Raw genomic sequence first — 18277 nt, forward strand, 5'->3', positions numbered from 1 at the left:
GGCGGCATAGAGGTACCCCTTTGTGATACTTGGTTAAAGCATATGTATTGCGGTGATAATCCAGGTAGTCCAAGCTAATTAGGACAAGGTGCGAGCACTATTAGTACACTATGCATGAGGCTTGCAACTTATAAGATATAATTTACATGATGCATATGCTTTATTACTACCGTTGACAAAATTGTTTCATGTTTTCAAAATCAAAGCTCTAGCACAAATATAGCAATCGATGCTTTTCCTCTATGAGGACCATTCTTTTACTTTCAATGTTGAGTCAGTTCACCTATTTCTATCCACCTCAAGAAGCAAACACTTGTGTGAACTGTGCATTGATTCCTACATACTTGCTTATTGCACTTATTATATTACTCTATGTTGACAATATCCATGAGATATACATATTACGAGTTGAAAGCAACCGCTGAAACTTAATCTTCTTTTGTGTTGCTTCAATACCTTTACTTTGAATTATTGCTTTATGAGTTAACTCTTATGCAAGACTTATTGATGCTTGTCTTGAAGTGCTATTCATGAAAAGTCTTTGCTTTATGATTCAGTTGTTTACCCATGTCATATACATTGTTTTGATCGCTGCATTCACTACATATGCTTTACAAATAGTATGATCAAGTTTATGATGGCATGTCACTCCAGAAATTATCTTTGTTATCGTTTTACCTGCTCGGGACGAGCGAGAACTAAGCTTGGGGATGCTGATACGTCTCCAACGTATCGATAATTTCTTGTGTTCCATGCCACATTATTGATGTTATCTACATGTTTTATGCACACTTTATATCATATTCGTGCATTTTCCGGAACTAACCTATTAACAAGATGCCGAAGTGCCGATTCTTTGTTTTCGCTGTTTTTGGTTTCAGAAATCCTAGTAAAGAAATATTCTCGGAATTGGACGAAATAAAAGCCCCGAGGCCTATTTTCTCACGAAGCTTCCAGAAGTCCGAAGGAGAGACGAAGAGGGGCCACAGGGGAGCCAAACCCTAGGGCGGCGCGGCCCCCCCTTGGCCGCGCCGGCCTGTGGTGTGGGCCCCCGTGCCGCCTCTTGACTTGCCCTTCCGCCTACAAATAGCCTCCGTGACGAAACCCCCGTACCGAGAGCCACGATACGGAAAACATTACCGAGACGCCGTCGCCGCCGATCCCATCTCGGGGGATCCCGGAGATCGCCTCCGGCACCCTGCCGGAGAGGGGAATCATCTCCCGGAGGACTCTACACCGCCATGGTCGCCTCCGGAGTGATGAGTGAGTAGTCTACCCCTGGACTATGGGTCCATAGCAGTAGCTAGATGGTTGTCTTCTCCCCATTGTGCTATCATTGTCGGATCTTGTGAGCTGCCTATCATGATCAAGATCATCTATATGTAATTCTATATGTTGCGTTTGTTGGGATCCGATGAATAGAGAATACTTGTTATGTTGATTATCAAAGTTATGCTTATGTGTTGTTTATGATCTTGCATGCTCTCCGTTATTAGTAGATGCTCCGGCCAAGTAGATGCTTTTAACTCCAAGAGGGAGTACTTATGCTCGATAGTGGGTTCATGCCTGCATTGACACCAGGACAGTGTGACGAAAGTTCTAAGGTTGTGTTGTGCTGTTGCCACTAGGGATAAAACATTGATGCTATGTCTAAGGATGTAGTTGTTGATTACATTACGCACCATACTTAATGCAATTGTCCGTTGCTTGCAACTTAATACTTGGAGGGGTTCGGATGATAACTTCGAAGGTGGACTTTTTAGGCATAGATGCAGTTGGATGGCGGTCTATGTACTTTGTCGTAATGCCCAATTAAATCTCACTATACTCATCATGATATGTATGTGCATGGTCATGCTCTCTTTATTTGTCAATTGCCCAACTGTAATTTGTTCGCCCAACATGCTGTTCGTCTTATGGGAGAGACACCTCTAGTGAACTGTGGACCCCGGTCCAATTCTCTTTACTGAAATACAATCTACTGCAATACTTGTTTCTACTGTTTTCTCTGCAAACAATCATCTTCCACACAATACGGTTAATCCTTTGTTACAGCAAGCCGGTGAGATTGACAACCTCACCTGTTTCGTTGGGGCAAAGTAGCTTGGTTGTGTTGTGCAGGTTCCACGTTGGCGCCGGAATCTCCGGTGTTGCGCCGCACTACATCCCGCCGCCATCAACCTTCAACGTGCTTCTTGGCTCCTCCTGGTTCGATAAACCTTGGTTTCTTTCTGAGGGAAAACTTGCTGCTGTGCGCATCATACCTTCCTCTTGGGGTTGCCCAACGAACGTGTGAAATACACGCCATCACCCCTCCCCTCTAAGTTACCATCTCTATCCTTTCACCACTCACTTTCGAAAGGAATTGGTTGTCTCTACATGTTCAACACCTTCTTAATTGGAAGACATGTCATGCCTAAATAGTAGGAGGACTACATATAACAAAAATGCCACCGACCTATAACTAATCAGTATACAAAATGCGTGAAATATATATAAAAAATGTACTCTTCACTAATAATAAAAATGACTTATGTAAATCAGTAATTCAAAAGGAGAGCTTTTAATATTTTCTAATTTTACATGCATCTGTTGTTGAAGTAATATTCATTCTTTGTGCCTTTTTTGGTACATGACATATATAAGCAGCCTATATCTTGACACAAGATTCTCACTCTAAATTAGCACCACAAAGTTTTCTTGAAAAAGCTAGGTGGCATCCCACTCTATTAGCACGGAAATATCTTCTATGGAGAATCTAGCAGCATTACTTTTTATCTTAAATAGATATAAATCAGTTTTGGACTCGCAAATCACATCCAAAAGAAAGCGTGGGCCCTCGATCTCGCTTTCCAAGAGGCTCCAATTTGCAATGCCCGCCACACTTTGTTTTACGAAACACAGTACAACTTATACGCTCACAAATGTATACATGCACTAACCCCTATAAACGCATACACGCATACCTTGTCCCAGTGAGCGCCTCCGAATACTGAGTCGAGGGCGGCTCTTGGAGATTGACGAAATCACTACAGACCCTTTTTTTTTATAAGACACCAAAGCGTTAAACTTGGGGTTTAATCTCTGGTGAGCTGGGGCGTCACTTCTTTCCTAGCCATCTAAGTCACACCTCACGTGTTGCACCGGAAAGTTATATTGCAGTCCACATCGCAATTGATTCCACACAATGGTCAAGGCCGCGCCTTTTTTTCTTATCGATGGGCGCCCAATAACAAGAGCTCACAGTCATGAAAGGGAAAAGTTCTAGCAAACACGGCACAAGATTCACCGGTGCTATTCTCATAGCACACACTATCTACATATCAACGCGGAATTTATCGCAGTGTTTTTCTTAGGCATCGCACTGATCGACCGGCCTTCCTTTAAGTTCTGCCAAAAGTACCAAATTCTGGTCCGTCACGGAGGATTTGATTGATGCTTGTCCTGATATTGTTGGGGTTGTAGCTTCATCTGGCAACACTGGGTAACATGCAAGCCCCCCATTCTTATGTATCCTCGAATGCAGAGACCAGAAGGTGAAACCTTCCTTTTCGAAGAAAGAAGCAGAGATGTGTAAACCTTCCCTTCTATCTGATGTATATGGGTCGAGGTCGTCGATCCGTTGGTTACACACTAATATTTTGTAAAGAGGACTGGATGCATCCAATTGCCCCCAAATCAACAGTGTGAAACGAAACAAAGGTATGAGCCCCATGCATGCATGCTTGCCTAATGTGTCGTGGTTCTCGTGCTAAATTGATGCTAGCTTGTGAGAGGTATGGATCAAGCAGACGTTTTCAATGTGCTTTTACATACTGAGAAACATAGAGGACATTCATGATTTCGAATGGAGTCAAATGAGTGTTCTCATTCCAGGTAGAATATCTGTACCTCGTCTGGCAATTGATTCATAGATCCATGTCAGCCATCATATTTGGGGGCCTCTTGTTAGCACAAGTGAAGCAATTCCGTGTGAGCAAGGGTAACCAATGATTATCATTTGACAGTAGAAACTGACGGTTTCCTCGGCGATCGAGCTAGTGCTTCCTCTTGCAGCCTCTGTGTTTCGTGCATGCATGGCTGTGAATAACCTGAAAAGGGCCAAATCGATAGACAAATCAATAGAGGAAGCGTGGTGTGGAGGAGAGACGAATGCCGGCCGGCTAGACCAAGACGGGACAAAAGGCTAGAGCTAGTTGCAAGCACCAATTTATGACTTCCCTTGTGTGCTTACACCTCACGACAGAGCTAGCTAGGCAAATAACTTCTTTTATCTAGGAAAAATATTTATCAAGAATTGTATGCCACACAGGTACATGGCCGTGTTGGGCTCTCTGAATCTTGTTATGCAGATGGAAACTTCTCTCGGCGTGACTTGTCAACAATGGAAACTTCCATTGCAGACGTTGATGAAAGTTTTCAAGTCATTTTTCAAGGTTAATATAGATATATAGTACTATTTAACATTTTCTTTCCTTCCACTTTCGGCACCTTTTATGGCTCCTATGTTTTATTTCTTTCTCAATATGATTAAATCAGTAGTGCTTGGATAAAAACGTGTCACTGTCTAAATATTAATCCCCTTTCCTGGATTTGTGTCACCTCTCTTTGGCTAGGCTATCCCGTAAATATTCCCCGTAAGTGTAGCATTACCCGATGAAAAATATGAACAGTTCCCCTCCCGTCAGTTCCCCCCTGCCTTACAGAAAATATTAACAATAAAAATCTCATTAGTGAAATCGTAAGGGATAAATTCAGAAATGATATAACCTGGGCATATTTCTGTGTTTACGTTGTTCTTCGTGCTTTTCAATAAAATATTTCTCAAACCACACACAACATAGGACCAAAACATATAATATATCATATGCACAACATATAGGTTTTCATAAGAACGGGCAAACCAACATACAATAACTCTCTATGGTCCGTTAAAATATCTGTGAAATTATGGAATTCCAAGTGAGAGAGGCCAAGGATCTCTTGAGGGTTATGCCTCCATTACTATAAAGAAAAAGAACTTGAATAGAAAACATTTTGAAGAAAATAACATAGGAAGATATTTGAGTTGTTTTTTATAATGCTGGTAAATACACATTTATAACTAAGTCTTATTTATAACTAACACGCCAATTTTATTCTCGGCATATGTTTAGCGCCATTTTTTTGGCGTGGGATGTCAAATTATTATTTTTCGATGAAAATACACAAGAAAAATCAAAGCTAAAAATGCATTTTCTACAATAATATATCTTAAAAATAATCACAAATGGGATATTTACACATGGTCTCCATGGATATTCAAAATTTGGATTCTTTTAGGAAATAGTAATAAAGTTTTAAAAATTATGAAAATAATTGAACACGCATATATAGCTTTATTCTACAGCCATGTAGAATTTAATTACAAAAACTTTAATCCCTAGGATACATAAAAATGAAAAACATTTGGGGACTTGTAATAGTACATAATAATTTTTTTGATATATGCACATACAATAATATTACTGAATTATTTGTAGGTATATTGATGAGTAAATCCATATATATATATATATTTAAATTGTCTAGAATATATGAAATTTCAATTAGGAATTTCCATGTTTTAAATAAAATTTTGAGTCCACGAAAGGCGGGCTAATTCCTATTTTTTGTACACACACTCCCCCGAAATACTTAAAATCCTTAGAATGCCCATAGACAAGTAAAATGTGTTGTGCAGAAGAAGGGAATGTGGAGACACAGAGAGGAAAATCAATCACACTGTAGTAAGCGAGTCTCCACACGAAACGTGTTTACTTCAGTAATATTTTTTAAAAAAATTGCATGGAAATGGCATATGTAAATAGCTTTATTCTATTTATTTGTAAAATTCCATTGTGAAATACGGTTGCCCGTAGGATACATAAAAGGATAAATTTGGTGGATTTCATTATCAAAATACATTTTTATGATGAATATTTGTAATTATAAAATCCACATGTTAAATAAATATATACACATGCTATGCAGCCATGAGGGTGCATAGAACGTCATTGTGCTCCCACTATACAGAATTTATGTTTAAAATGTAAATAAATTTGTTCATATTGACTCACAAAATATAGACATAAGAGACCTAATATAATAGGAGTCATTACAACATAAAAAGACGGAGAAAATCTTTTGTTACGTTGTAAAATTCTACATCACATATAGAAAATTTTAAGTTGTATATATATATATTTTTTACTTTCTTGTTGATTTGTACATACAGTCCGTGTCTTTAGGAAAGAATCCCCAAGATACTTAAAATCCCCATAGTACCCACCCATAGTAGGCAAGCAAAAAGGAGGAGCAGAGAAAAAAAAAGGGAAAATTTGCTGGCAGACACTGTTATTTTCTGGTCTTTGCCAAAACACACCATTAAAACGTGTCTTTGCCCAGTACCATTATAATTTCATGGTACGTTTGCTAAAACACACTATGTAACCCAAAACGGAAAGTTTGAATTATCTGCTTAGGAGAACCATCCACCATCCGGTTTAGACCGGTTTTTTTTGGGTTGTCAAAATTTTGGACCAGCCGTTTTTAGCTTTAACGGTTTTTTTCGGGGCCTGTTAGACCGTAGGAATAAGTTTCTAATGCCAAAAAAACAGGCTTTTTCTGTGTCGTTAGTATGTACGTTAGTATGTACGTATCAATCGGATGCAAAAACAATTTGCCCAGCATTTAGTCCCAATCCGGAACATATTTGAAGTACTACGAACAACATTATAGCATATTAAAATAAGAACTTTGACAATACACTTTAAAATGCTGAACACAGCCCACAAATTGATAGGTTGAAAATAAGCGAGAAGATTTAATATGGATATGGTGTTCCAAACTCAACATAATATCCCATAAAATGACAAGTTCAAAACATAAGTTTAACCAGCAAAACTAACAGATCGTGCATATATCCTCTATTACATACGGAAAACCCCATATTCAGCTATATTTTTTTTGGCCCTTTTAACCTCCAGCTTGCGAGTTGTTTTCTTCATGGCTTTAGGCTTAGCAGGAACTTTTGACTTAGCTGCATCATGCTCCGATTGTTTCTTGCGGCTGCAATAATCAGACACATCTAAATCACATTGGAAAACAAACATCATGTAATATTGCAAAAGAACTTGCAAATTTGATTACCTTCTTGTCATAGAGCTATTGTTGGTATCAATGCTACAAGGAAGTTGTTTTGTTGGTGTGGACATTCCCTGTATAGCCGCAGAATCAAGATCTAATTGGCGCGTGCGGCTGCAAAAAAGTATGAAGACAATTGTAAACATTTTTGCTAGCAGGAAACTAGTGAAAAATTGCATTTATGATAACCTTCTTGTCATTGGGCTACTAATATCCATGGATGGAGTCTGGGCCTTCAAGGGTGTAGTCTGAAGAGATGATGCTTCAATCTGTGGTTGATCCTAATGCACCTTCACCTGCACCACCTAAGCCGAAGAGAGTAAGGAACAGGAGCAAGAAAGCAGTTGAAGTTCAACGGGAAACTCTCATTTGCAACTAGTTGCGCCCGCACCCCATTTTTGTTCTGACATTTCCAAGTTTCCAAAAAATGCAAACTAAAATTCTAGACATACATTCTATTGTATCTTGTTCATCTGTGAAATTTCATCCAAAAATATGTCAAAATGTGGCCTACACAAAAAGAACAAATGATCTGTAAATAGTACGTGACACTATTTATGTACGTCTTCTCTTTTTTACACAGGTCACATTTTGATATATTTCTGGATGAAACTTCACAGATTCACAAGACACAACACAATGTATGTCTAGAATTTTAGTTTGCATTTTTTGGAAACTTAGAAGTGTCACAACAAAAAATGGGGTGCGGGCGCAACTAGTTGCAAATGAGAGTTTCCCGTTGAACTTCAACTGCTTTCTTGCTCCTGTTCCTTACTCTCTTCGGCTTAGGTGGTGCAGGTGGAGGTGCATTAGGATCAAGCACAGTCTCATTGCAAGTTTTCTTCATGTGGCCCTTTTGATGGCAGCGTTTACATGTGACCGTTCTGCGTCCCTTTCCTCCTTCTTCCCATCCTTTATATCTTCTTGTCCTTGGCCTCCCAGCTGCACGTTTTAGAATAGGGGGCCAAAGTTTAAAGCCAGGTTCTACCTTCGGCCACTGCTGCCTATCTGTCATTGGCCCCACCTAGTTTTCATATGCTTTTTTGAACTTGTTAACTGAGTAGTAGTCGTCGATGCAATCTTCCATCTTGGGATTTCTCATGCTAGTGATAACATGTACAACATGATAGCAAGGCAAACCTGTTATTTGCCACTGCCTACATGTGCATGTTCTATTTGTGAGATCCAATGCATGCCTCCATGGTTGCAGGTCCTTAGCAACACCTTGAACCTCAGCTAAAAGTGCAACATTGTCATGATCTTTGTTAGAAAATGTGTGGACGTATGGCAGTCCTCGGCTCTTAGCATTTACTTCTTTGACAACACGAGGAAGAATTTTTCCCACAAAGTTTATAAGAAATTCTTCTTCTCAAGTCCATTTTCTCCATTATCATCTGCCTTATTTTATCAAAAAGAGGAGTGACTGGAAGAGACTTTTCTGTTCTAATCCAACTATTGAAGGATTCGACAATATTATTGGTGACATAATCTACTTTGCTAGTTTCCGAGAATTGATACCTTTTCCATAGGTGCTTGTGGTTGTCCTCCAGCCACTGCATGGCTTCAGGAGATGCTTCAAGCATAGGATTGTAATGCTGCTCAAACCGAAGAACTCTATACGCTCTACAAGCTGGCCACAAGTGCTTGAGGAAGACATCACCACGGAATTTTTTCATGAAGTTCTTGACTAAGTGCCGCATGCACTCTCTATGCTCCCCTCCATTTGTGAAAACTTGGGTGACAGCAGCATCTATCATGAAATGATTCACCGGAATCATATCCATCATCTAAGTTTGATTCATCAGAGTCAGTTATCAACTATTTGTATTCACACTCATCATCTACGCCAACATACTCAACTTCCGCATCAACCCAATCATCAAAAATGGGTGGTTCCTCGCTGCTAGAAGACTCATGGTCACTACGAGGCCGCTGTTGTGGTTTATCAACTATTATGGAGGGATCAGTTAGTTGTGGCACACAAGCAGATGTATAGCTACCCCCTTTGGAAACAACAGAAACCATAATAGGAAGCCTCCTTTCATCCCAATACATGTCTATTGCAGTCAACAACAAAGTGTCATGGTTGATTTCTGCAAAAGACTGCCTAACTTTATCCCAATAAGTGATTAACAACTGCTGACTTGGTCCATGTTTTATTTCTTGATCAAGTTCTTCGCTGAAATCTTTGAAATTGGCACAATCCCTGTCTACAACTTTCAGTTCATCTCTTGTTGGATGCTATACTTGTGTCCCATTATCACAAAATTCAGCATATGCACACACCCGGACATCAATTCTGGTAGCTGAACTACAATCCATCATGTTCAAAATAATAGGGATATTACAGACTATATTCTAGGAAATTTACTCTAGTAAGACTGGATCAAGTACCTAGTAATAATCGCCAAGGAATGTGACCATAGGGTAATCTAAATTGTTACAGCGGACCATCAGTATTGATTGATATAAGAGATCCCTTGATATAACTATTGAATACTGATAAAGTGCACAAAAGTGCACGCATCACGTAATGTATTGGGATGATCATATTCAGCAATTCTTACTACTGAATAATATCAGTGGTCTATCTACAGCCATGAGACGTGAGCTAGCAAATGATTCAGTTCTCGACTAGGATCAATATACATATAGTCGTAATTGGGAAAGAATCAAGGAAGAAACTTACCCTTCGGGCACCCAGGCTGTGTCGCCATCCATGGCCACCGGTAGATAGTTCTCCAGCGCGAGGGCGCTGGCAGGTGCGGCCGAGGGCGCCGGCGATGGCGGCCGACAGCGGGCCGGTGAAGGCCCGGGCAGAATGACGGCGGTTGGCAAGATGCAGGACGGCGGTTCCCAAATCCTGCTAGGGATCGTGGCTGATCGATTGAAGGGCTTCGTCCCTTTGTCGCTAGGCCAAAGGAATAAAGTTTGCTTGGTTCTTTTCCTCTAGATCAGTAATAAAACCGGTTTGATTTTTTTTTACATGAACCGGTTTTGATACTCAATAATCTAATAATTCGCAATAAAAAATAAAGATTTCCGTTTTGGGCATACGGTGTGTTTTAGCAAACGTACCGTGAAATTATAATGGTACTAGGCAAAGACACGTTTTAACGGTGTGTTTTAGCAAAGACCAGAAAATAACAATGTCGGCCAGCAAATTTTCCCAAAAAAAAAAAGACAACAAGAAAACAGTGGAGACAGGGAGAGGAAAAGTGGTCACACTGGAGTGAGTGAGGGAGTCTCCTGGCTCTCGTGCTCGCTGAGCTGAGGAATGCAGGAATGCAACACGTGGTGTCCTGACACTCCGACGACTCATCTCCGCTCCGCTCCGCACTTGTTCTTCCTCCCCTGTCCCTTCTTCCCCCCGCCCAAACTCTATAAATATACCTGCTCCTTTGTCATCTCCTCCCATCACCCACCACTCTCTCCCCCCTCTCTTCTCACCCAAGCATCCGCACCAAGCGCCATCCAATCATCCGCACCAAGAATCCATCAAGTTTCATTCTTGGCTCAGCGATGCAGACTCTGTCAGCGCAATCTTCCTCTGCTTCTTCTTCGTCTTCTTTCACACAACACCACCATGGACGCCGACGCCTGCCCAATTCCGTGCGCTTGTCGCCCCGAGCTGCGGCGGCAACCAACTCCGCGCTGATCAGCTCGCCGTCCAGCGCAGCCCGCAGCCCGGCCTACATCCCTTCACCGGCGCCAACCAGGAAGGTGCCCGGCTACGAGTCCACCTCGCCGCCGGCGCCCATTGCCGCGCCGGCGAGGAATGGCAGCCAGGAGCAGAGCGCCAAGAGCCTCAACTTCTTCCAGCGCGCGGCGGCCTCAGCCCTGGACGCGTTCGAGTCCGGGTTCATCCACAATGTCCTGGAGCGGCCGCACGCGCTGCCCCGCACCGCCGACCCCGCGGTCCAGATCGCCGGCAACTTCGCCCCGGTCGGCGAGCAGGCCCCGGTCCGGTCCCTCCCGGTCACCGGCCGCATCCCGCCCTTCATCAACGGCGTCTACGCGCGCAACGGCGCCAACCCCTGCTTCGAGCCCACGGCGGGCCACCACCTGTTCGACGGCGACGGCATGGTGCACGCCATCAGCATCCGCAACGGCGCCGCCGAGTCCTACGCCTGCCGCTTCACCCAGACCTCCCGCCTCTCGCAGGAGCGCGCCGCAGAGCGCCCGCTCTTCCCCAAGACCATCGGCGAGCTGCACGGCCACTCCGGCATCGCGCGCCTGGCGCTCTTCTACGCGCGCGGGCTCTGCGGCCTCCTCGACCCGTCCCAGGGCGCGGGCGTCGCCAACGCCGGCCTCGTCTACTTCAACGGCCGCCTCCTCGCCATGTCCGAGGACGACCTCCCGTACCAGGTCCGCGTCACCGCCGCCGGCGACCTCGAGACCGTCGGCCGCTACGACTTCGACGGCCAGCTCGCCTGCGCCATGATCGCGCACCCCAAGCTCGACCCCGCAACGGGCGAGCTCTTCGCGCTCAGCTACGACGTCATCAACAAGCCCTACCTCAAGTACTTCTACTTCCACGCCGACGGCACCAAGTCCGCCGACGTCGAGATCCAGCTCGACCAGCCCACCATGATCCACGACTTCGCCATCACCGAGAACTTCGTCGTCGTGCCCGACCACCAGGTCGTCTTCAAGCTCGCCGAGATGTTCCGCGGGGGGTCGCCCGTGGTGCTCGACAAGGAGAAGACGTCCCGGTTCGGCGTCCTGCCCAAGTACGCCGGGGACTCGTCGGAGATGGTGTGGGTGGACGTGCCCGACTGCTTCTGCTTCCACCTCTGGAACTCGTGGGAGGAGGGCGACGAGGTGGTGGTCATCGGCTCCTGCATGACCCCCGCCGACTCCATCTTCAACGACTCGGGGGAGGACCGACTCGAGAGCGTGCTCACCGAGATCCGACTCAACACGCGCACCGGCGAGTCCACGCGCCGCGCCATCCTCTCCCCGGACGCCCAGGTGAACCTGGAGGTGGGCATGGTGAACCGCAACATGCTGGGCCGGAAGACCAGGTACGCCTACCTGGCCGTGGCCGAGCCGTGGCCCAAGGTGTCCGGGTTCGCCAAGGTGGACCTGGCCACCGGCGAGCTCACCCGGTTCGACTACGGCGAGGGCCGCTTCGGCGGCGAGCCGTGCTTCGTGCCCATGGACGGCGAGCACGCGCGCCCCGGCGCCGAGGACGACGGCTACGTGCTCTCCTTCGTGCGCGACGAGGCCGCGGGGACATCCGAGCTCCTCGTCGTCAACGCCGCCGACATGCGGCTCGAGGCCACCGTGCAGCTGCCGTCCCGCGTACCCTACGGCTTCCACGGCACCTTCATCGGCGCCGCCGACATCGACGCCCAGCACTAACCGAACATTAACTCCCTTGGTTCTTTCGTTGATCGCATGCACAACCGCCATTTCTCCGTGCTTCTCGGAGGCAGATCAGAAGCAGAGGAGGACGAGGAGACACACGAAAAAAATCACATCTTTGTTGGAGGGAAAAGCTTTACCAGAGGGAGCCCACAGAGGAGGTCCCCGGAAGCGGTTGCCCTGCCCCCATGGCCGGTCCGATACAGTTAGCGGCGGTTGCTCTTCATCTCTTGGTTTTTTGGTCTCCATTTTTTCACCTTTTTACCAGTAGTACATGGTAAATTAGTCAAGTAGTAGTAGGCTACTAGGAGCATGTAGAGAGAGAGAGAGCTTGAAGCTCTGGCACTGTTGACTGTACAGTGTGCTGAGAGCTCAGCTGGTTTCTGTTTTTTCTCTTTTCTAGAGAGAGTGAGAGAGGAATTGAACCACCCAGTTGCTCCTGCAACTGAGGTGTTGTTGGGACACAATTCCATTTCTCCACTCTGTATATTAGTAAAACATATATATACTCTTCATGATCACTCTCATATTTATAGCACTAGTAATAAATCTTGATCATGTTCTTGCCCCACATTCAGACATACTATGTGTTGCTCTGCTCTGTTTTTCTCTACCTGGATTGTTGTGTATGCTCACCAATTATCTCTCTTTTATTTTATTTTATTTCACTTTGTTGGCTGGATGAATTGCTGTGGTGATCAAAGTTCTCATCTGGATTGTTGTGTGTTCTCACCAAAGGCCCCTCTGTTTTTATTTTATTTTACTTTGTTGGCTGGATGAATTGATGTGTTGATCAAATCAAATGTGGGTGCTGAAACAGTGTGTGTCTGCTTGTGGAATTTCTGTTGGTTTGCTGTTCATGCGGCTGCATTATTCGCACAGCAATGTTGGTGGCACATCAAGACGCCTTTTCCTGCTTTCCCGCTCACATAATCTGTGGGGTAGCTCTCTTTTCCTTCAAATGTGGGGCTGCTCATTGATCTGTTTGCTGGTGCCCCCTCCTGCCCTCAAATTTCCGGGAAATCGATTCAGATGCCTGCCTTCAGTTTGAGGTTTGATGCAGATACCTACCTTCAGTTTGAGTTGAATTGGCGATTTGGATGGCGCGCTGCCTTTAATTCGAGGTTATTCAGATGCTTGCCTTCAATCTGTGATGGATATTTCAGGTTCAAAGTGAGGCGAATTTAGTTGTGTAAAATTCGCTTTATTCCAAAGTGAGGTGAATTCAGTTGAATAAAATTCGGCCATGGTTTTTTCGTTGATTAAGTTGAGCAATGCTGCAACAGTGAAGCAATTTGTAGATTCGGTCTAGTGACAAGATGCAATTCTTAGGTTTTCACGGTGCTTTATGTATTTCTTTCACCAGCTTCCCTGGCTTGTTGCTTCCTGCCTGCAGGATTGGGCACCGAAGCAGCCGGCCGGGAGGAAGACGCTCTCTAGCTTCCTCCTCCTAGTTGCAAACCCAATGGTGAAGCAGCCTAAGAACTTGACTTGCTCCTCTCAGTCGACACAAGCAATGACGCCGTTGAATCACAGCCTTCTTCAGCTCTTCTTCTGTCCGACGGCAGGACGAAAGGGTGGCAACAATTCTGCAGTCGGAACGTTTTCGCTTTGATCATCTGAAATGTCTAATGTCTTTTTTTTCGCGAAAACGCAAAAGACTTGCGTTTCGATGCATTGATAGATAGAACGAAAGGTTATATGTACATGGTCATGAGAGGACGAACACCCCGCACTACAACTCGACTCAAGAAAGGAGACCTAGTCTAGGGGAGGAGAAGGCGGACACCCCAGGCTCCCGCGTTCGCCCACTGTCGCGCTTCGGTCTTGATGTCGCCGAGCAAGGAAGGCACTGAAGGCTGTGCGTTATCAAAGACCGCAGCATTCCGGTGCTTCCAGATCCACCACGCCGTGAGCATGATAATCGACGATGTACCTTTACACAACTGGCGAGGGACGGTACGCACCACCTGCGACCACCACTCCGCGAAGTCCCCCTCTGAAATGTCTAATGTCTGAAAAGTCTAGGTAAGCACTGCGACAACAGAAGAAACGTAGAAGGCAGAGGAATGCAGCGTAGAGGAGGATTGTTTCCCCCACGACTCGATCAGTAGTAATAACGTAGCGAGATGGCAATACAGCAGTGAGGAAGATGAGAAGCTTCGGAGAGGGTTCTGGAAGGCTGCGTCGTCAGGTACTCAGGTACGTACCTTCCATCCGAAAGGATGTACCGAATGGGCACTCGCAGCAGCAGCAGCCTGCAGATACAGACAGGTAACTGAAAACTTTTCCAACCCCTGGGCCAGTTGGAACACCCTGAGCCTGAGCCCGACATGCATGTTCGGCACGACAAAGGGATCCTACTCCGAACTAGGATATACACGGTCTAATTCCTTCCTCGTTAGTCTATTAGGCTGGTGCCAATGCCTCACCTCACTCTCACCCGCCACGTCAGCTTTTTCCCTCACTCTCACCCTACTCTCACCCCACTCTCACCCCACGGTGCCAATGCACGGACTATAGTGCCATCTCTCACTTCTCTCTCCTCCACATCACCATTTTTTTTCACATTAAGTTATTTCACTCGAATTTTTGTAGACATTCAAAATAATGCAAGAAAATTATTCAACTAAAAATGTTACCGATTACATAATAATTAATAAAAATACAAATTATGTTTCTTGTTTTTCTAAATAGCCTATATGACAAGTGTGTACTTGTGTTTGTATTTTGAACTGAAAGAGTAAAAAAAGGAAAGAAAATAAAAGAAGGAAAGAAAATAAAATAAAAACTGACATTTAAAGAATAAAAGAAGGAAAGAAAAAAAGAAAAAAGAAAAAAACCGACCAGGTCGTCTTCTTCTACCTCTCGCCCGCGTCGCCCCGCCTCTCGCCCCTCCTCTCGCCCGCGTCGCCATCGCGCCGCCCCGCCTCTCGCCCCTCTCCCGCCTCGCTCTCGCCGCCAACGCGGGCGGCAGCCGGGCGGGAGCGGGCGATAGCGCCGGGCGCCCCCGCCGGCGCCCCTCCCTCTCGTCTCGCCCGCCTCCCGCCCCTCTCTCGCCCCATCGCCGCCGTTAACGCCCCCGCTACCGCTCGCAATGGCACCAACCTTAGACTGCATGTTTATGCATGTGTGGCGGAAGATGGGTAGCCGTGGCACCTGCGTATGCGTTACAAATCGGCCGTTCCGCATAAGGAACTGTCGATTCCGATCATCCATGGCGTGAACAATGTGGGTCTAGCTTTACGGCATAGCTTCTGCTGGTGTGCTGGTGACGGATCGATGAACGGATCCAAGAGGGTGGATCGACGCGTGTGCATTTCTCCCCGGCAGGCACGTTTCAGATTGCGCGAACGCGTGCGCATTTCTCAGGTGCGAAACTGAAAACTGTTCGCCGGTAAATTTGGATGGATGGAGCATATACATCTACTAGGAGCCAAATCGAAATTTTATAATGTTATTTTGCAAACAATATTCACGTATATATAAAAGTATCTTACACTGTAGGATAGGATAGGAAAATGCTGCAAACAGAGCTTGGTTCTGGTGGTTAGGTTCCTTGTGGTGGAACCAGTCCACATAGGTTTACGTCCTACCATACTATGATCCAAATTCATTCTAAAGGGAGGCTAATTTCTGACGAGCGGAGCGAGCCCCGTTACCGGCAGCCCCCGTGGTACGGATCGATGGTACCACCTATATATACCTCTTGTAAGACGCCGGCTAGGGTTGATCAGATTATAAGGTAACTCACGGTTTTTATAAACACTCCCCGGAATAGTCAAATTTTGCTGGCTGGTGATAACCCACAAATATAGGGGATCGCAACAGTCTTCGAGGGAAGTAAAACTCAAATTTATTGATTCGACACAAGGGGCGACAAATAATACTTATAAGCCTTAACAACAGAGTTGTCAATTCAACTACACCTGGAAAAGCACTAGAAACATGATAGGATAGGGAAATCCAGCAAACAAAGTCAAGCTTTGGTCCTTGTGGTGGAATCAACCTACCCAGGTTCAAGTCTTAGACTTGGCATGGGTGTTTGCTTTTACCTTGATTTATTACAGGATTTAACCGGCGCTATGCTTTCAGTGGTAGGTGGCGTGCACTTCAACAGCGATGCGCCAGTGGTGACTTCGTCAACCTCAAGATATGTCGGCAGTTCCTCGGAGGTGCTCATAGGGATAGGGTGTGCGTGTGTGCGTGTGTTCATAGGGGTGATTGTACGTAGCTGATGAACTCTATACACAGCATGCAAAATATTACTAGAACCCAGTGAACCATTTTATATCCGTGATACCTAGCCGCCGTCCCCACGGCACAGCTTCCTCTGTATCCGATGGCCGAAGAAGGAGAAGGTGGAGGTCAAGAAGGATGCCACCCTCAAGGAGGAGTAACGGCGGCTCGACGTTGTATAGCACCCCGAGAAGAAGAGCCCATTGATGCCAACACGCGGCGAACGAGTCGTTCCTCTGTGCCAGCCCTGGCCGGTGGGGTTTAATTTAGTTTAGGTTCAATTTGAATTGAATTTCCTTCGTCTTTGTAGTATACAAATGAAATATGAATGAAAGTTTAAGTTTCTTCGAATTTTATCTAAAACCTTTAGGGAGCGTGATTGGGCTGAGGTGCCCCCTAAAGGCATCCATCCGATCCGGCGCCTCCCAAATAATTCTTTTTTGGAACAGAATATTTTTTTTTGGATTTGTACTTTTCTTTGTAAAATCAGCTCAGAATTGACATTTTTTTTGTTGATGACTGAACCTGATTATTTCTTAAAGAACTAAGGCATAGACATAGCGTACTTTTCCAAAAGAAAAATCCAATTTCTTAACCCGAAGAATGGTTGTAGGTAATACTTTTGCGCCCAAATTAATTCTTTCTTTACTTTCTCTAGTTCAAATACTTGTCGAAGATTGAGTTAAAATCTGGGAGTGATGTTTTGGCACATGGAAGGGTATGCTCCCTTTATTTTAAAATACATGTTAGACACATTTTAAAATGTCAAAATAATTGAAACAAAAATTTCGCACGTACATTTTCATGTGCTACACGCTTACAAAGTCGTTTCATGAAAAATCGACATGTCATGTGGCATGTGTAAAAAAGACAAAATTCGGTGCTGAAACAAAGACTTACCACAAGATAAATTTTCTCTTTTTCGCTTAGACTACAAATAATATCATTTTTTCGTGAAACTTGACGAATACACATATATTATAGAGATGTACATGTAAATTTTTTTGTCAAAATTTTTTAACACTTGAAAATATGTTTTTATGGTAGAGGGATCATACGCACCCGGGTGCGGAATTGAGTTTCTGTTAAAATGTATGCTAAAATATGTTGAGCCATCTACAAGTACAATAGTACTATTCAAGGCTTCACACACGGCTGAAATAGTATGTCACATATAATAAATCTTATTGTCACTATATACAAGGGTGGATGAGGCTCCTCTACAGCTAAACGTTCCGCGATGGGGCCATCTATCACAAATGGTTCTTTGATATGAATCGTATAGGAAATGTGAGGCTTTCGCACCCGCTTTATTTTCTCTCCCGTGTGTGTTTCTGACAATGGGAGACCATGAGTTTGAGCTAATTATCTACTTTTTCATAATAAATATAAGGCCATAAGGCCCAGTTTATATATAAAGCTCCAACGACACGCCGAAGCGATCATAGTACAACATACATGCTAGTCTGAGACCAAACACACACAGAGACCACGCCTAAAAAAC

The 18277-nt window shown here is 44.7% G+C and overlaps 1 protein-coding gene across 1 annotated transcript; it reads left to right on the forward strand.

Moving 5' to 3' along the window:
• The first annotated feature begins 10686 nt into the window (after positions 1-10686).
• Positions 10687-12531, forward strand: LOC124657866 (9-cis-epoxycarotenoid dioxygenase NCED5, chloroplastic-like). Its single transcript, XM_047196346.1, has one exon. It carries the CDS (start codon positions 10687-10689, stop codon positions 12529-12531), a length of 1845 nt encoding a protein of 614 aa, XP_047052302.1.
• Positions 12532-18277: the final 5746 nt, after the last annotated feature.

Source organism: Lolium rigidum, chromosome 5, assembly GCF_022539505.1.
Source record: "Lolium rigidum isolate FL_2022 chromosome 5, APGP_CSIRO_Lrig_0.1, whole genome shotgun sequence".
Lineage (NCBI taxonomy): Eukaryota > Viridiplantae > Streptophyta > Magnoliopsida > Poales > Poaceae > Lolium > Lolium rigidum.

Excerpts from the sequence above, each read along its gene's own strand:
- LOC124657866 (XM_047196346.1), top strand. The coding sequence starts at position 10,687 with ATGCAGACTCTGTCAGCGCAATCTTCCTCTGCTTCTTCTTCGTCTTCT.